This window comes from Embiotoca jacksoni, unplaced genomic scaffold, assembly GCF_022577435.1.
Source record: "Embiotoca jacksoni isolate LCO1_2020_lvr unplaced genomic scaffold, fEmbJac1.0.p SCAF_45, whole genome shotgun sequence".
In the NCBI taxonomy this organism is placed as follows: domain Eukaryota; kingdom Metazoa; phylum Chordata; class Actinopteri; family Embiotocidae; genus Embiotoca; species Embiotoca jacksoni.
The window spans coordinates 89107-102598 of NW_027185398.1; the positions used below are offsets into that span (position 1 = coordinate 89107).

Sequence of the window (13492 nt, forward strand, 5' to 3'; positions counted from 1 at the left end):
GAAGACATAGAATGAGTTTTTAAAATATAGTCCTCATTTTATTAACAGAGGCCAAATAAAACTCATCACATTTTATTTACAAAGGGAGGCAATAAATATCTTAATAATAGTCATAAAATTATTTTTTTGCTTACATTTGTTTAAAAAAAAAAAAAAAAAAAAAAAAAAAATCATAAATGTGTCATGTTAGTAGCAACTCATACAAAAAAAAAAAAAAAAAAAAAACCTGCCAGCAGACAGGTGAATACATACTACTGGTGATAAAGAGGCTGGAGTTTGTTGTCAGCGAGAGACGTAGTGAGAGAAGCGCAGACTTTTTCTCCCCCCTTTCAGGATTCAGATACAAACTCGACCACGTCGCTGGAAAAAAAAAAAAAAAAACGCTCCCCCTCGGCAAAGCTGGTCATCCGGGGCTTTTTGAGCAGAAAGCTTTAAAATCGTCAAATGCGGGTTTGTGAATCGGTGGTGGTGGGGACGGGACGGCGGGGGGGGGCGAGGGGGAAGGGTGAAAGTCGTGCGGTATTCCTGTCCGTGGATGACCGAGCTGGCCAACAAGCGCGGGGCTTCCCCAAAAGCGTCTCTGAGACTGTCTTCCAGCGAGAGACGGAAAAGAGGATGAGCTCACGGTCAAAAGATGACTTTGGAAGAAAAGAAGAAGAAAAAAAAAAAGGGCCGAAAGGTCCTCGAGGTTAACTTGAACGCAGACAGTCCGAGTAAGGTGGAGATAAACAAAAGAACAAGGAGGTAGAGGAAGTCATCAGCAGACCCCCCCAAAAAAGACTAGCTAGAATCAAGGCATCCTTTTTCTTGAACAACTTCAAAATGCTGACAAAAAAAAACAAAAAAACAAAAACAGGGAGGACGAACGGGGTTAACATCCTTTTTCCCCTCCAAACGTGATGAAGTTGGAAGACAGTGTTATATTTTTGTTTGCATTATTTTTCTTCTTTTTTGTATTTTTTTTTTTTTAGTCTTTTTAATCTTTTTTTTGTTTGTTTTTTTTTTTAGTTTTTTTTAAACGAAGGCTAAAAGCCATGGCGGGTGCCCGACTAGTCAAAGCATGTTGTGTGTTTTAGCTGAATCACAGGCTGCATGGAAATGTCAAGGAAATCACACACAGCACTCAGAAGAGGGTTCAGCGCATTCCAGGAGCCACGAGTGAAGCTGAGGTTGAGAGACGTATGGAAAAAAAAAAAAAAAAAAAAACAAGAAGAAGAAGAGGAAAGGAAAAAAAAATAAAAAAGCGAGAGAGAGACCTGTAAAATATTGCACTCGAAGCTACACAGTTATCCCCGGCAGCACAGTGTCACCTGCGACCGCCACCTCGCTCGCTCTCTCTCTTTCTCCGTTTTCATCTCCATGGTGTCTAATTCCAGTGGAAAGTATGGGATCCGCGTTGTCAGGGGCAACACAAACAAAAACCGACAGGTATTCCAATAAATCTCTAGTTGGCTGATTTTTATAACATTGCGTCAGCTCGCCGCTTCGGCTGCCCATTGTCAAAAAGCAGAAAAGTATGCCTTCAGCTCGCAGCTCACAAAAAAAAAAAAAACAAAAAAAAAACGTAGCTGAGAACGACGGCGACAGGGAATTCTCTCAGAGGTCCTTTAGTTTATCCAGTATAAATAACACGACAGACACGTTAGCACGATGACATCAACCGAGAGGAATCCAAGAGTTAGGAAATATTCAGTCGTCCTGAAATACAAAAATAAAACATCTTTGCCTTTTTTTTTTTTTTTTTTTTTTGTGTGTGTTCTTTTTAGTCTGTCGTTCTTAAAGAGAAGTGAAGTCTTTAAGGTGATTCTTTTAAGAAGCTTGAGAATATTTTTTTTTCAGGTACAGTACCCCCCCCCCCCCTCCCTCCCACCACCTTCTCCCCCCCCCCCTCCCCCCCAATGAGGAACTCTAGTGCTGTCCCGTTGGTCCTATCAGTTCCTCTTGGGGTTGGGTTTTAATCGCCGAGCCCTTCGTGTCCGCTTAGTTACTGTGGTGAACCGAAACTCCTCCAGTGGATCCACCCTGCCCTTCGGCTGGCGCTTCATGAAGTGGACTTCCTGTTGCCTCTGCGTGGTCCGCGAGCCTTTCTTGGGCCGCCCCTTCCGGTTGAAGCCGAGGTACCATCCTTTGTACTTGGCCGACACGAGAGCCGTGTAGTTGTTCTCCAGGAATTCCTCGACAAAGACGCACTCCTGCTTCCTTCCATCGGGCTGAGAAGAAGAAGACAGAGAAAGGACACGACGTTAATTATTAACATGACAGCATGAGATATTTTTGAGCTAACACCCAGGCTTATTTCCATTGCATCAGTGTTTTTCTACCTCTGACTGGCTTGTATTTCCCAGTTTGGATTCAAATGAGGATTAAGTTGAAAATGAGATTTACGTTTCGAGAACATGAATTCCCCTTCACTGTGATTATGAGCCAAAATCTCATTAGCTAACAGGCACAAATAGGCAACTAACACTTCACTGACAGATGGCATGATGTTTGAATCATGACCGAAAACAAAAAACATGGCTTAAATCAAATCAAAAATGGATGGAGTCTTAATGTGCAATACCACCGAGGGCCACTAGGGGCTGGCACAAAACCCTCCGGCTCCAGTAGACGTCTATTTCAAAAAGTGTCCGTTTCTCTCATTAAATGCAAGGTCAATACATTTTTTTTCCACAAATCATTACGCTGTCATGAGCTAAATTCACTTCTTCCGATCAGTTTTCTGGTGGTCCATCTGAAAATAATCCCTTAATCAATTAGATATTAGGCCTAAAAGAAAGTTGTGTTTTTGCTGGTCCAGCGCATTTCGTGGACCCGAAACAGCGAGCGCCCTCCTTTCAAAGACCAGGCGAGTGGTACAAGAATGAAATGTACACTGTCGAACTAAAACAGCCCCAATACGAGGTGGGAACCGTGTTAACGCTCCAATGAGAAGCATGCAATTCTCAGCGGGCAGGCAGAACTGCCGGAGAGCTTCTCGTCCAGGATCAGAGACTCTGCTAGCTGCCTGGCACGACAACAGGAAGTCAGGAAGAACTTCTTCCTTTGCAGCTTACTCATGCCAGCTGTTTCCCACTGCTTCCAGTCTTTATGCTAAGCTAAACTACCCATCTCCCCCGGTTCTATAGCTTGTAATATTTGGCAAAATATGAAAAAGTTCAATAGTAATCCAAAAAACTTTTTTTTACTTATACTATTCTAACAGTATAATTGAAAATCTTCGATGTCGTGAAATTCTACCGCAATCTAAAAAGATGGTTCTTTATGAAGATTACAACTTAATAAGAACCACTTTTGTGAAAAAGTTTACTTAGGAATAGAGATTCACAATAAAGTCTGCTGTTTCTAGAAAGAAAAAAAAAGCATTTGATTGTTTAAAAAAATTGGGATGTCAGCAGAAATCTCTGGGACAGATCAGAAGCTGGGAACATGAAAACAAAACCATCTGTATGTCGACACTGCGTTTATGTTTTCCTGACATTTGGGTGAAAAACCTGCATCGGGAGTTTGAACTATTCTGTCAGTTCTTGTGACTTACAGGAGAACATCTTTTCTATCATTAATAAAAACTTAATTGTAATTTTATTGGATTTTTTTTAATTTTAATAATCCTACAGCGGTTTAAAGAAAGGCGTCGATTACATTTTTATTAACAAATGAGGCCGCCGTAACTGTAAAAAAAAACAAAAAAAAAACGTATCTAAAACAGATGACAACAACGGGAGAGAAAAACGTTGTGTGAATCACTGCAGCTCCACCGATGTCGACAGCATGAGCTATTAATGCAAAAAAAAAACAACAACACACGCGTGTGCTTCTCCAGACCGCTTTCAGACGTTTTCAAGCATTAACTTCTTTTCCACGTCGAAGCGGCCGTCCGCGGAGTCACACGCAGTCGTCCCGCGCTCGCGGCCACCTGGTGTGACTAAGTGATATAATTGCAACGGCATTCCTCCTAAGTGACCATTAGTCTCTCAATGCATTGTGGTGATTGCAGTCCGTAATTGACTGATCGAGTGTCAAAGGAGTAGGCCGATTACGTAATGGAAGAATGGCTGTGAGTTATCAAAGGGGTTTTGTTGGGGTGTACAAAAACAGCAGGAGAAAAGCCGAGGCTGCGTTCAATTCAGCCCGGATTAAGATCTCCAATTGAAATATTCATTTTGATATCGGCGAGCGGGCAATCTTTGATGGTCCTTTTTTTTTTGTTGTTGTTGTTGTTGTTGTACTTTACCAAAATAAAACCCGTAACGTACTCACCCTTCCAACTATTTTGCCCTTCTCGTTCATGCAAATGTAATGTTCGCTCTCTTTTCCCTTTATTCGAATGTGGCTCCCGAAGGTTTCCGTCTCGACGACAAGGAGAGCTGGAAAAGGAAACGAAAAAGTAGAATCAATTACGGTCATCTGTATGTCTTGTAGTACACATGAACATGTGGCACAAAGTTTCCCACACATTTAAACACATCTGGCGTGCTTGTTCCTGCAACATTTTCAGGGCTCCTGTACTTTTTTTTTTTTTTTTTTTTTGTCAAGCACGGAGCCTCACATCGAAAATTCATGAATAAAATAAGTTTATTTAAAGAGTTAATTCGTTGTGTTCTTTGTGGGTACGTTGTCATTTTTTAATCATACGTATAACAACAAAGCAGTCAACCACCACTATTAGTTACACCAGTGATTTAACTCACTTTAACTCACTTCATTCATGTCAAAGATTACAGGACATATTGACCTCTGATTATGTTTTTCACCTGTTATTTACTATAAAATGAAAAACGGGTCACCAGGCCAAATAGTTCCAGTCTTTTAAAGGTGCACGAGGTGTAAAACGTCCTTTACGCGATAGCATAGGTGCATCAAAACAACCACGTCCGTGTCTCTTCGACCTGACGCAGCAGTAATCCACTCTAAAGACGCATCCCGGCGGCTCTTTTATCCCCCCCCCCCCCATCCCCACCCCTCTGCTCCCATCCCTAACGTTAACCCCTCCGCGAGGTCACCTTTGTCTGCGCTCGCCTCCTTTTCCGACCAAGCAAAGAGATCTGCCAAACATTTGTGAAGCGGTTATGTTGCCCCCCTCAGGATTAGGTTTCAAGTTCCCCCTTTAGTCTGTGCTCACTCAATCAAAAAGTTAAGATGATCCATTTGTTTAACACACAGGGCTTATTCAGTGGCACTCAAGGGAGCAGAGGAAGAATAGTCTGAGGGGACGGGATGGGCTCGGGGGTAGAAGAACCCCCCCTCCCTCCCTCCCTCCCTCCCTCCCACACACACCCTAAAATCCAACCTTGAGAGAAAAAGATGGGTCGTAGGTGACCTGTTGGAAAGGTGAAGAAGGAAGGGAAAAGTTACTCCCTCTCGGTTTCTACATCTCATTTAAGGGTCTAAAGAGCAGCAGTTCTTTTGGGTTTTATCATTGGATAGATTCGTCGGGACCTTTTAAGGAGTCCCGGAGGAAGAACGAATCCAACCAGACTGGTTTACACGTGAAGTAAATGATGTCTTTAAGATATATTTCTACTCTAAAAGTCAAGTTTCTGACTCATTTGAAACACTTTGGCTTTCTCGCTGTGAACTGGACCCAAAAATCCAACCTCAGGTATGAAGCCTCGACCCAGACCATCAGATAAAACAATATTTCCCCTCCTGACTGTGAGTTGTCCTTTGTCCGTGACCCCATTCCAAACATTATCTCCAGTCTCTCCGAGTAACCCACCAATGATTTGATCTTTAAAAAAAAAAAAAAAGAATCTGGCAGCGGAAGGCATCTGCAAACTTAATTAGATACTGGAGTCATAGTTCCAGGCGGAATCTCGCTGTCATCAATACCGCCAAACAAGTGGCGGTCAGTCGACAAAGGAGGGAATGTGGTACTTTCATTTACAGTGTAAGCACTTCGAAACCAAAATCCACATAATCCACAACCTTAAAAATCGACAAATGTATGAACAGGGAACTTCGATAATCTATCTGCAGTCTTCTTAGTGCAGGAGTTGACAATGCTCCTTAACGCAAACGATTAGGGTCTTAAACATGAAATGGTGTTTTCATTTGATCAGATTCAAAAGTTAATATATTGAGGTCTGTGAGCCCCTGTTGCAATATTCTGTGTATAATTTGGGGTGTTTTATTAAACCGGCCACAGGGTTTACCAATGGCGGCCCACAAATGGTCAAAAATGGAAAGTCCGAGTGAAATCTTGACTATCGGATCGATATCTCTTTCTAACAGACTTGCAAAGCTCAACTGTGAACCTCGACCGCCTTCATTTACGCTCGCGCTGCGCTGCTTTCCTCATTGTGCACCGGCGCGATATGGATAATGTGGCCCACGGACATTTATTGACCTCAGCGAGAGGCCACCTGTCAAAAAAAAAAAAAAAAAAAAAAAAAAGCAGGAAACTCCAGCTTTAAGTCCAGATTGCAGCTTTTATCAGTTTAAAAGCCTTCGCGGTGACCCACCATCTGCTCTCGGTGGACAACAGGCATCAGTTACGATGGACGGTTCTGGAAAAGGATTGTTCTAGTCTCCTAAAAATAATGAATATGCTGCACTAATACCTAAGAATAATTCCCCCCCCCACCCCACTTTAGCTGTACAAATATGGACCTTGGGGTCGTAAAGCTCTGCGGTGAAGCAACATATTTCTTCCGCGGCGGTTTGTGGCCCTTTTTTTTTTTTTTTTTTTTTTTGCCGCGAAAAAAGCTGCAGCGACTGAGAGTGAATTAAGAGTGTCTTTGCTCTGTGAGTGCAAAGGAGTTCACAGGTGCCAGGTACTGCAGCTGGATGGGGAGGAGGAGAGGGAGGGGGAGTGGGGGAAGGGAGGAGGGGGAGGAGGGTAGAATTGGCAAAGCCTCATGGGAAAAATTGGATCTGCTTCCACTCAAGCTCTAACAAGCAGTGAGGAAACTTCGCCTCGGCGCATCTGCGACTGAACACAACTCACTCAGAGGCATTCAAAGAACCAGCAATTTCAGAGCCGTGAGTCAGCTGTTATGAGCAAAACTATCTGCAGGGAGGCACAACACGCGTCCCATTGCTTTTTGTGTTTGCGCCGCTACATCAAAAGAGGGCTTCACTGGCCATCAATTTACACGTTTACCGCATTTGTTTTGATCTAAAAAGGTAAAAAGAAAAAAAAAGAAAAAGGTCCCTACGGAAAGCAGAGGATATATTCAAGGTTTATAATGTATCTAAAAAGTTGATTTAGGAACCAAATCTGCCAAATACTTTTTGACATCTTTAAGGTTAATGTTTTTTAACATTTTTTTGCATGAAGTACTTTTAATCTGGGTCAACCAAACTACCCCAAATTTAGTTTCCTGAAAGGGGACAATACAATTATCAGGTTTCACCGATTTGCAATCACAGTGACACCATTTTTTTTTTTTTTTTCAACCATAAGAGACACATTTGAGGAAGGTCGAGGACTGGTTTTGCTGAGCGGCAAACATAAAAACGGCAGTTTTTTTTTTTGGCCCACATTAGAAAGAAATTCCCAGCGATGACCTATATCTGACTCCATCAGGATAAAATTAGACTTGCTCTTAATACCAAAACGTCACCGTAAACATCCACTGCAAGGTTGGCAGTTTCCACGTTTTCATCCACCCCAACCGGTAGTTGGTGGCTTCCAAAAAAAGTCAGCAATCCAACTTTTGTGGCAGCAAAACACAAAACAGGAAAAAAACAACAACAACAACAACAAAAAAAAACACCTCGAAACAACGGGGTAGTAAACAGCCAGACCGGTCGGTGGGGCGAGAAAACGTGGCTGATCTAGCTAAAGTGTCGGGTGAGATGCACAGGAGTTCTCCCATACCATACTTGCCCCCATCATCTCCGTTGGCGTTGACTTTCTTCCCCAGGATCTGGACGTGCTTGCCCGTGGTCCTGCTGTAGAGCTGATAGATCCGGACCTGCTTGCGGCTCAGGTCGTCCGGGTTCCTCGTGTGGTTCTCGATGTAAAACCTAAAATCCGCAGAGCTCTGCTGGGATTCCTGCGCGGAGCCGCGAGACAGGAGGAAGCGGAGAGAGACAGAAGATGAAGAAACGCAGAAGGAGAAGAGAGACACACGGTGAGAGATTGTCGGAGAACGGCGCAGGTGTTGATAGTAATGTGTGCTGTTGGTTTTTTTTTTTATGGGCCCAGTGTGAAAAAAAAAAAAAAAAAATAAAAAAAAAATTTGTGCTTCGGGGTCTAAAAGAAAAAACTGAAATAACAACCTGGAAATTGCGGCTGTGGCATTTTAGTGTTCCTCCCTTTGCTTTCAACTGACACATTTTTATATGCAATGCATTTACAAGCTGCTAACTATTATACAAGACACGTTAATGAAGTCACCGTTTTGAGTAAAAAAAAAAAAATTTTAAGAAAAAAAATCCCACGGAGCAAGTGCAAAGCCTTGTGTTGGGTTTGTATTGAGACGCAGTACTGTATATCGTTGTCCCCCCCCACTCCCCCCCTCCACCTGCCCTCCTCCCCCCCGGAGGCAACATTGAGAAACCTGTAACTCCATTTCCACAAGCAAGCCAGCCACTAGCAATTATACACCTGAAGCATCCAGACCTGTTGCACTATCATCAAACAAATATCTGCCTGCAGGCCAAGTAGGGTCCATAAATTAGGGAAAAGGCAGCAGGCAGAGGAGAAGACTTAAAGCCACAAAAATTCCCTTGAAGGCGGTAAATTTCTGATCGACTTGCACAAATCTGCCTCAGAACTCGCCAGCCTGCCTGTTCGCGGGTCAAATTAGTCAAGACGTTAAAGAAAAAAAAAAATACGACAGGAAATGGGCACAATCCGCCGGCATCTCGCAAACTGTGACACCAAACATGTGGAGGAACGTATACTTTCAGAAGCCCTGGAATCTCAACTTCACGCCAGGATCTCCGTTTCCCCAGCTGTACGGTGTGGTAATTGCACAGTAATGGCTTTTTATGTGGCTGTTCTCAGGTGGCTAATTATATACACATTACATACTCCGAGTCCTTGTTATTCCAGCTTCAGCAAATTAATGACATGTAGCGAACACGACGGGAAATCGCGGCACTCGGAAGAACAAAATCCTTAAAAGTCAGAGAGGGAAAGATAAACACGCTTCTGCAAATCCTGATCCTGTCGAGGCTTCGAACTTCTTACTGGAACCAGGTGTCTGTACGAGCTGTGCCCCCGAGGACGAGGTCTTCACAAGAACTTAAGGCGATCTTGGACCTTCGTCTTCCACACCCGAACGAGACCGTTCCACCTCATAGAAAAGCTAAACTTGTCAATTGGAAGGAGTTTGCCCTCCGGTGCCCAACAGGTTGAGGAACAAACCAACAGGCTTCGTTTCGTGGTCACATTCAGAAGAGCGTTCGAAAGAGGAAGGACTTGCCGGCGAGTTACGGGATATTCGGTCTAAGAAATTTGGATAGCGGAGAATCTGGACCCTGAACTGGGACGCAGCTTCTGTGCTTGTTGACATTTTGGAAACACGTCCACGATATCACTTTTCGGGATTAAATATAATCAAATAAAAATGTCAAGTGACCTTATTGATATTTGTGAAGTAGATATTGATTTCAAGGCGTCACAACCTGTTGAGAATTTAATTGGGGTGATGGCTCTTCTACCCGCCTGATGGGACTTTTATTTTTTACAGATAGCATCCTGGGGATTTTTTTTGGCTCTGTTTTTTTTCTCCATACTGGAGCCTGGTCACTTTCTTTCCTCAAGAAATGCCTTGTTTACTCCAAGTAGGAACACATCTTCCATGAGACAACCCTGTTTCACGCTTCCCACCAATAACTATATATACTTTTACAGTCAACACAACATGGCAACAAAACTAATCAAGGCCCGACCTCCCTGGGGCCCTAAAAAGTTCACTCTAACCTCCCGAAGCGTCCTGAAGTCAACCTGGACCGGGATTCAACCAAGAGACAACAGCTTTACTGTATAACAACATCAGGAAGGACAAAATCAATGCAAATAAGTGAATTCTGGACAAGGATTGGTCATTTTCTACAAACATTTTGGCACAAATCATCATCAACAATCACGACGGCGACTCTTCTACTTTTGCTCCCAACAGAGAGCACCACTCATGAAACTTTTCCCGTCTGCTGTTCTACACAGTCAATATACCCGAGAAGAAAACACAATATTCTCAGTTTTAGAGAGTTAAGCCTCTAAAATGACCCACAGCGGCTGCACAAATGAGCGAAAAGGTGTCACCAGAGCAGGAACCGCGAGGTGATACTGAAAACAGAACAAAGCTGGATTCACCGCCAAACACACGGCAATTTCAATTTCAACAACTGTCTTACAAACGTGTTCAAAACGCCAACATCAGCGTCATCCGTTGTTAGCCCTCGCTCTCTCTCGAAATGAACCTCAAAGCTGACGATCAAGAAAAGAAAGAAGAAAAAAAAACCAAAAACTAACACACAACAAAACACAGCCTAACTGGGCTGCTGAGGGATTTATCCCCAAATCTCCCCATCTCTAAACAAACATAAAGGTGTGTTTGGTAGACAGTTGCATTTCATGTCGAGGGGGGAAAGGCAAGCCTAAGCACATGGCTGAGGTGAACGCTAGCGACAACAGCTTTTTTCTTCTTCTTCTTTTTTTTTTTTTTTTATCACGCCGTCTCCTCTCTTCAAAGACACAGCACGAAAACGGATATGGTTGAAACTTCAAAAAGTCTGGCGCTCGTCTTTGCCGAGGAAGCTTAGTTGTCGCATCCATCTAAGAGATACACCTTGCAAGACCGGGGTCTCACACACAGACACAGACACACACACACACACACACACACACACACACACACAGACACACACACACACACACGTAGGAATACAGAAACACTCTCACATGTTGGCAGTGCATTCTAAGTCAACTTCCTCCTGTGGTTGCTCCTCTTGTGTTTTTCCCTCATAAAATCACAACCACAGCGGAACATCTAAGAGTTATTAAGCAACACCAGGAGGCAGAATGGGCCAACATCGCCAGGCAATATGTCGGGGATGATAAAGGGCTACTTCCCGCATTTTTTATTTTTTATTAATTAGATGATGAGGCTGTAACCACTTTATTAAAGAGCCACATTTCAAGTGCCTTTACCTAAGATCGGGTGGTCTCTAAACCGCAGTCGACACGCAAAGTCACGCGTCACATTGGCGTCCGTTGGGTCACGAACAACATGCGATGAGTGGTCAGTCGCTCTGTGGCTTTGTTTGTGCCAGTTCTAATGGAATAATCACAGCATAGACCGACCTGCATAAGATTGCAGGTTTTTATAGCTTTAAAGGGGGTTGCGGTTTACATTTTCTGGTTTCTGGGAAAATTTTATTCTAAAAAAGTACAAGGCTGAATCCTCTAAGAGGTAGACCTGTTATTTTGTTCTTGAAAGCTAATAGTTTCCTGACTGGGACAAGGTAAAAAAAACAACAAAAAAAAACTTGGTAGCAGAACTGTGCAACCAATAAAATGTACCGTTTATTGTTTTCAAACAAATATTTCTTCCTTAAAGTTGTATTTAGGTCAATCTCAGTGTGAGGAAAGATGCCTCGTGTTGGTATGATGATTTATAATATACAAATATATGCCAGTGTATTTTTCTGATTTAATAATAAAAAAAATAATAACATGAACTCTAAAACGCTGCCAAACATGAAAGAAAATGGATGAGACGATGGAACTCAACCTGAACCTTCTTGGCAGTTTACCCGGTTTTAAATATCTCAGATCATAACAAGACCGAGGAAATTAATTTAAAACAACAGTACGTGGAATATTACGATCCAACACGTCATGCCCATAAACTGATCAGATAGCTCTTTACGAGGGAAGGAGCGTGTTGTCCGCATCGTGTCGGAATCACAGCGCGCAGTCAATTAGCTGAGTGGATGCCTGCAAATCATTACTGTTCAAAGTGAGACGCAACTAATAAAAAAAAAAAAGAAGAAAAAAAAAAAAAAAAAGCTGAGGCAACAAGCGCCAAACGAGCCATCTGTTCAAAGAAACAACTTTTAACCCCAGGGATCAAAATATTTATTGCACAATTCTGTTGTAAAACACTGAAAACTGCTACTTGAAATCCAAATTAAAAACAACAGGTTTTAATTTACATTTAGTCAGACGTATGGTACTGATTGGAATTATGAGTAGATATCTTTTGTTGTTTGATATCACTGTAATATTCATATAATCATGCTTTTGTTTTGTTTTTTAAATCCTAAACTGAATGTATGTTTGCGAGTTTTTTATGATCTAAAAAAAATCTTGTTATTATTGTTGTGGCACACGGTATCCATCTACAATTATTGGCTATTTTTTTTTTTTTTTGCTTTTAACATACCAATCAATTCTAATTTACGAGATTATCATCAGTTCGGTCTCTAATATTGTCGCGATCGCCCTAAAAGTAACATATACCCATCATACCATCATTAAAAAGCCGGACATGGACATGCAAACGCAGCACACACACACACAAAGTCGTTGAACTTGGGTGTAAACATACCTGTAGCTGGAAATAGAGTACCAGAAAATGTAAACACCTAAAGTGGAGAAGAGGGAGAGAGAGAAAGGAGGAGGGGAGTGAATCACAGGCAATTACATGAAAAATAAACGCAGCCTACCTGGATGACAGCAATGCACAAATATGACGCTTTTGGCGACTTCTATTGGTAAGAATGCATTAGTTTTTGTGTGCAAAAAAAAAAGACAAGCGGAGATGTGGAACACTTACAGGTATATGAACCTCGAAGGCAGCAGAGACATCTTGGCTTGCAGAAATACAGCTGAAATACACCTGCTTCCACAGATTTTTCAGAGCCCCGGGAAAGGTTGGCGAAATCGCCCCCCTCTCTCTCGCTCGCTTTCGCTCTCCTTTGCGCGTGTTTTACGCACACAACTCCGGGGGTAAGCAGGAGATTGAATCCCAGTGTAAGGATAGATGACGGGAGGGCAGCAGCAGAGTTACGGAGTGCAACATTGGGTGCTTCCTTGTTGGGGGGAAAATTATCCAGCGGATTCTTTTTTTTTTTTTCTCAGCTCAGTCTCCCCCCCACCCCCCCACCCCCCGATCTCCCCCGAAATAACGCAACGTCTCCGTAAACCGGTGCCAGGCGTGTGTCCCTTCAAAAACAACAACAACAAAAAATCCCCACCATAAAAAAAATATCCTTTGAGTTTTGCGCACTTATACCTAAAGTTACCCCCACAAATACAATCCTGCTCCTCCAGAGATCACAGGCTCCTCCACTCCGTCCGTACCTGTGCGGGATTTCTACACCTTGCACGGGTCATTTTAATTCTACCAAGTGGGAAAAAGAGAGGAGAAAAAAAAAAAAAAGAAGCAGTGAATAAGAAAAAAACAAAAACGTCCGTCCGCCAAAAAAAACCAAGTCGCTAAACAAACTTATCCAAGCTTAAGTTCTGCTTTTCAAAAAACGTGGTGTGGAAATCGCAGCGGTAGCAGCAGCAGCAGCAGCAGCAGCA

At 42.7% G+C, this 13492-nt stretch overlaps 1 protein-coding gene across 1 annotated transcript; it reads right to left on the minus strand.

Annotated features, from left to right (window-relative positions):
• Positions 1 to 1909: 1909 nt before the first annotated feature.
• fgf24 (fibroblast growth factor 24) lies at positions 1910 to 13034 on the minus strand. The gene is made up of 5 exons (XM_069169451.1): positions 12741 to 13034; positions 12513 to 12549; positions 7826 to 8003; positions 4261 to 4367; positions 1910 to 2210 (listed from the first exon to the last, which is right to left on the minus strand). The coding sequence occupies exons 1-5, from the start codon at positions 12770 to 12772 to the stop codon at positions 1932 to 1934; spliced, it is 633 nt and encodes a 210-aa protein (XP_069025552.1). The 5' UTR covers positions 12773 to 13034; the 3' UTR covers positions 1910 to 1931.
• Positions 13035 to 13492: the final 458 nt, after the last annotated feature.

Coding starts and splice junctions, on each gene's coding strand:
- fgf24 (XM_069169451.1), bottom strand. CDS start 12,772: ATGTCTCTGCTGCCTTCGAGGTTCATATACCT. Junction 12,550..12,740: donor CCTTCGAGGTTCATATACCT/GTAAGTGTTCCA, acceptor TCTCCACTTTAG/GTGTTTACATTTTCTGGTAC. Junction 8,004..12,512: donor TACTCTATTTCCAGCTACAG/GTATGTTTACAC, acceptor GGCTCCGCGCAG/GAATCCCAGCAGAGCTCTGC.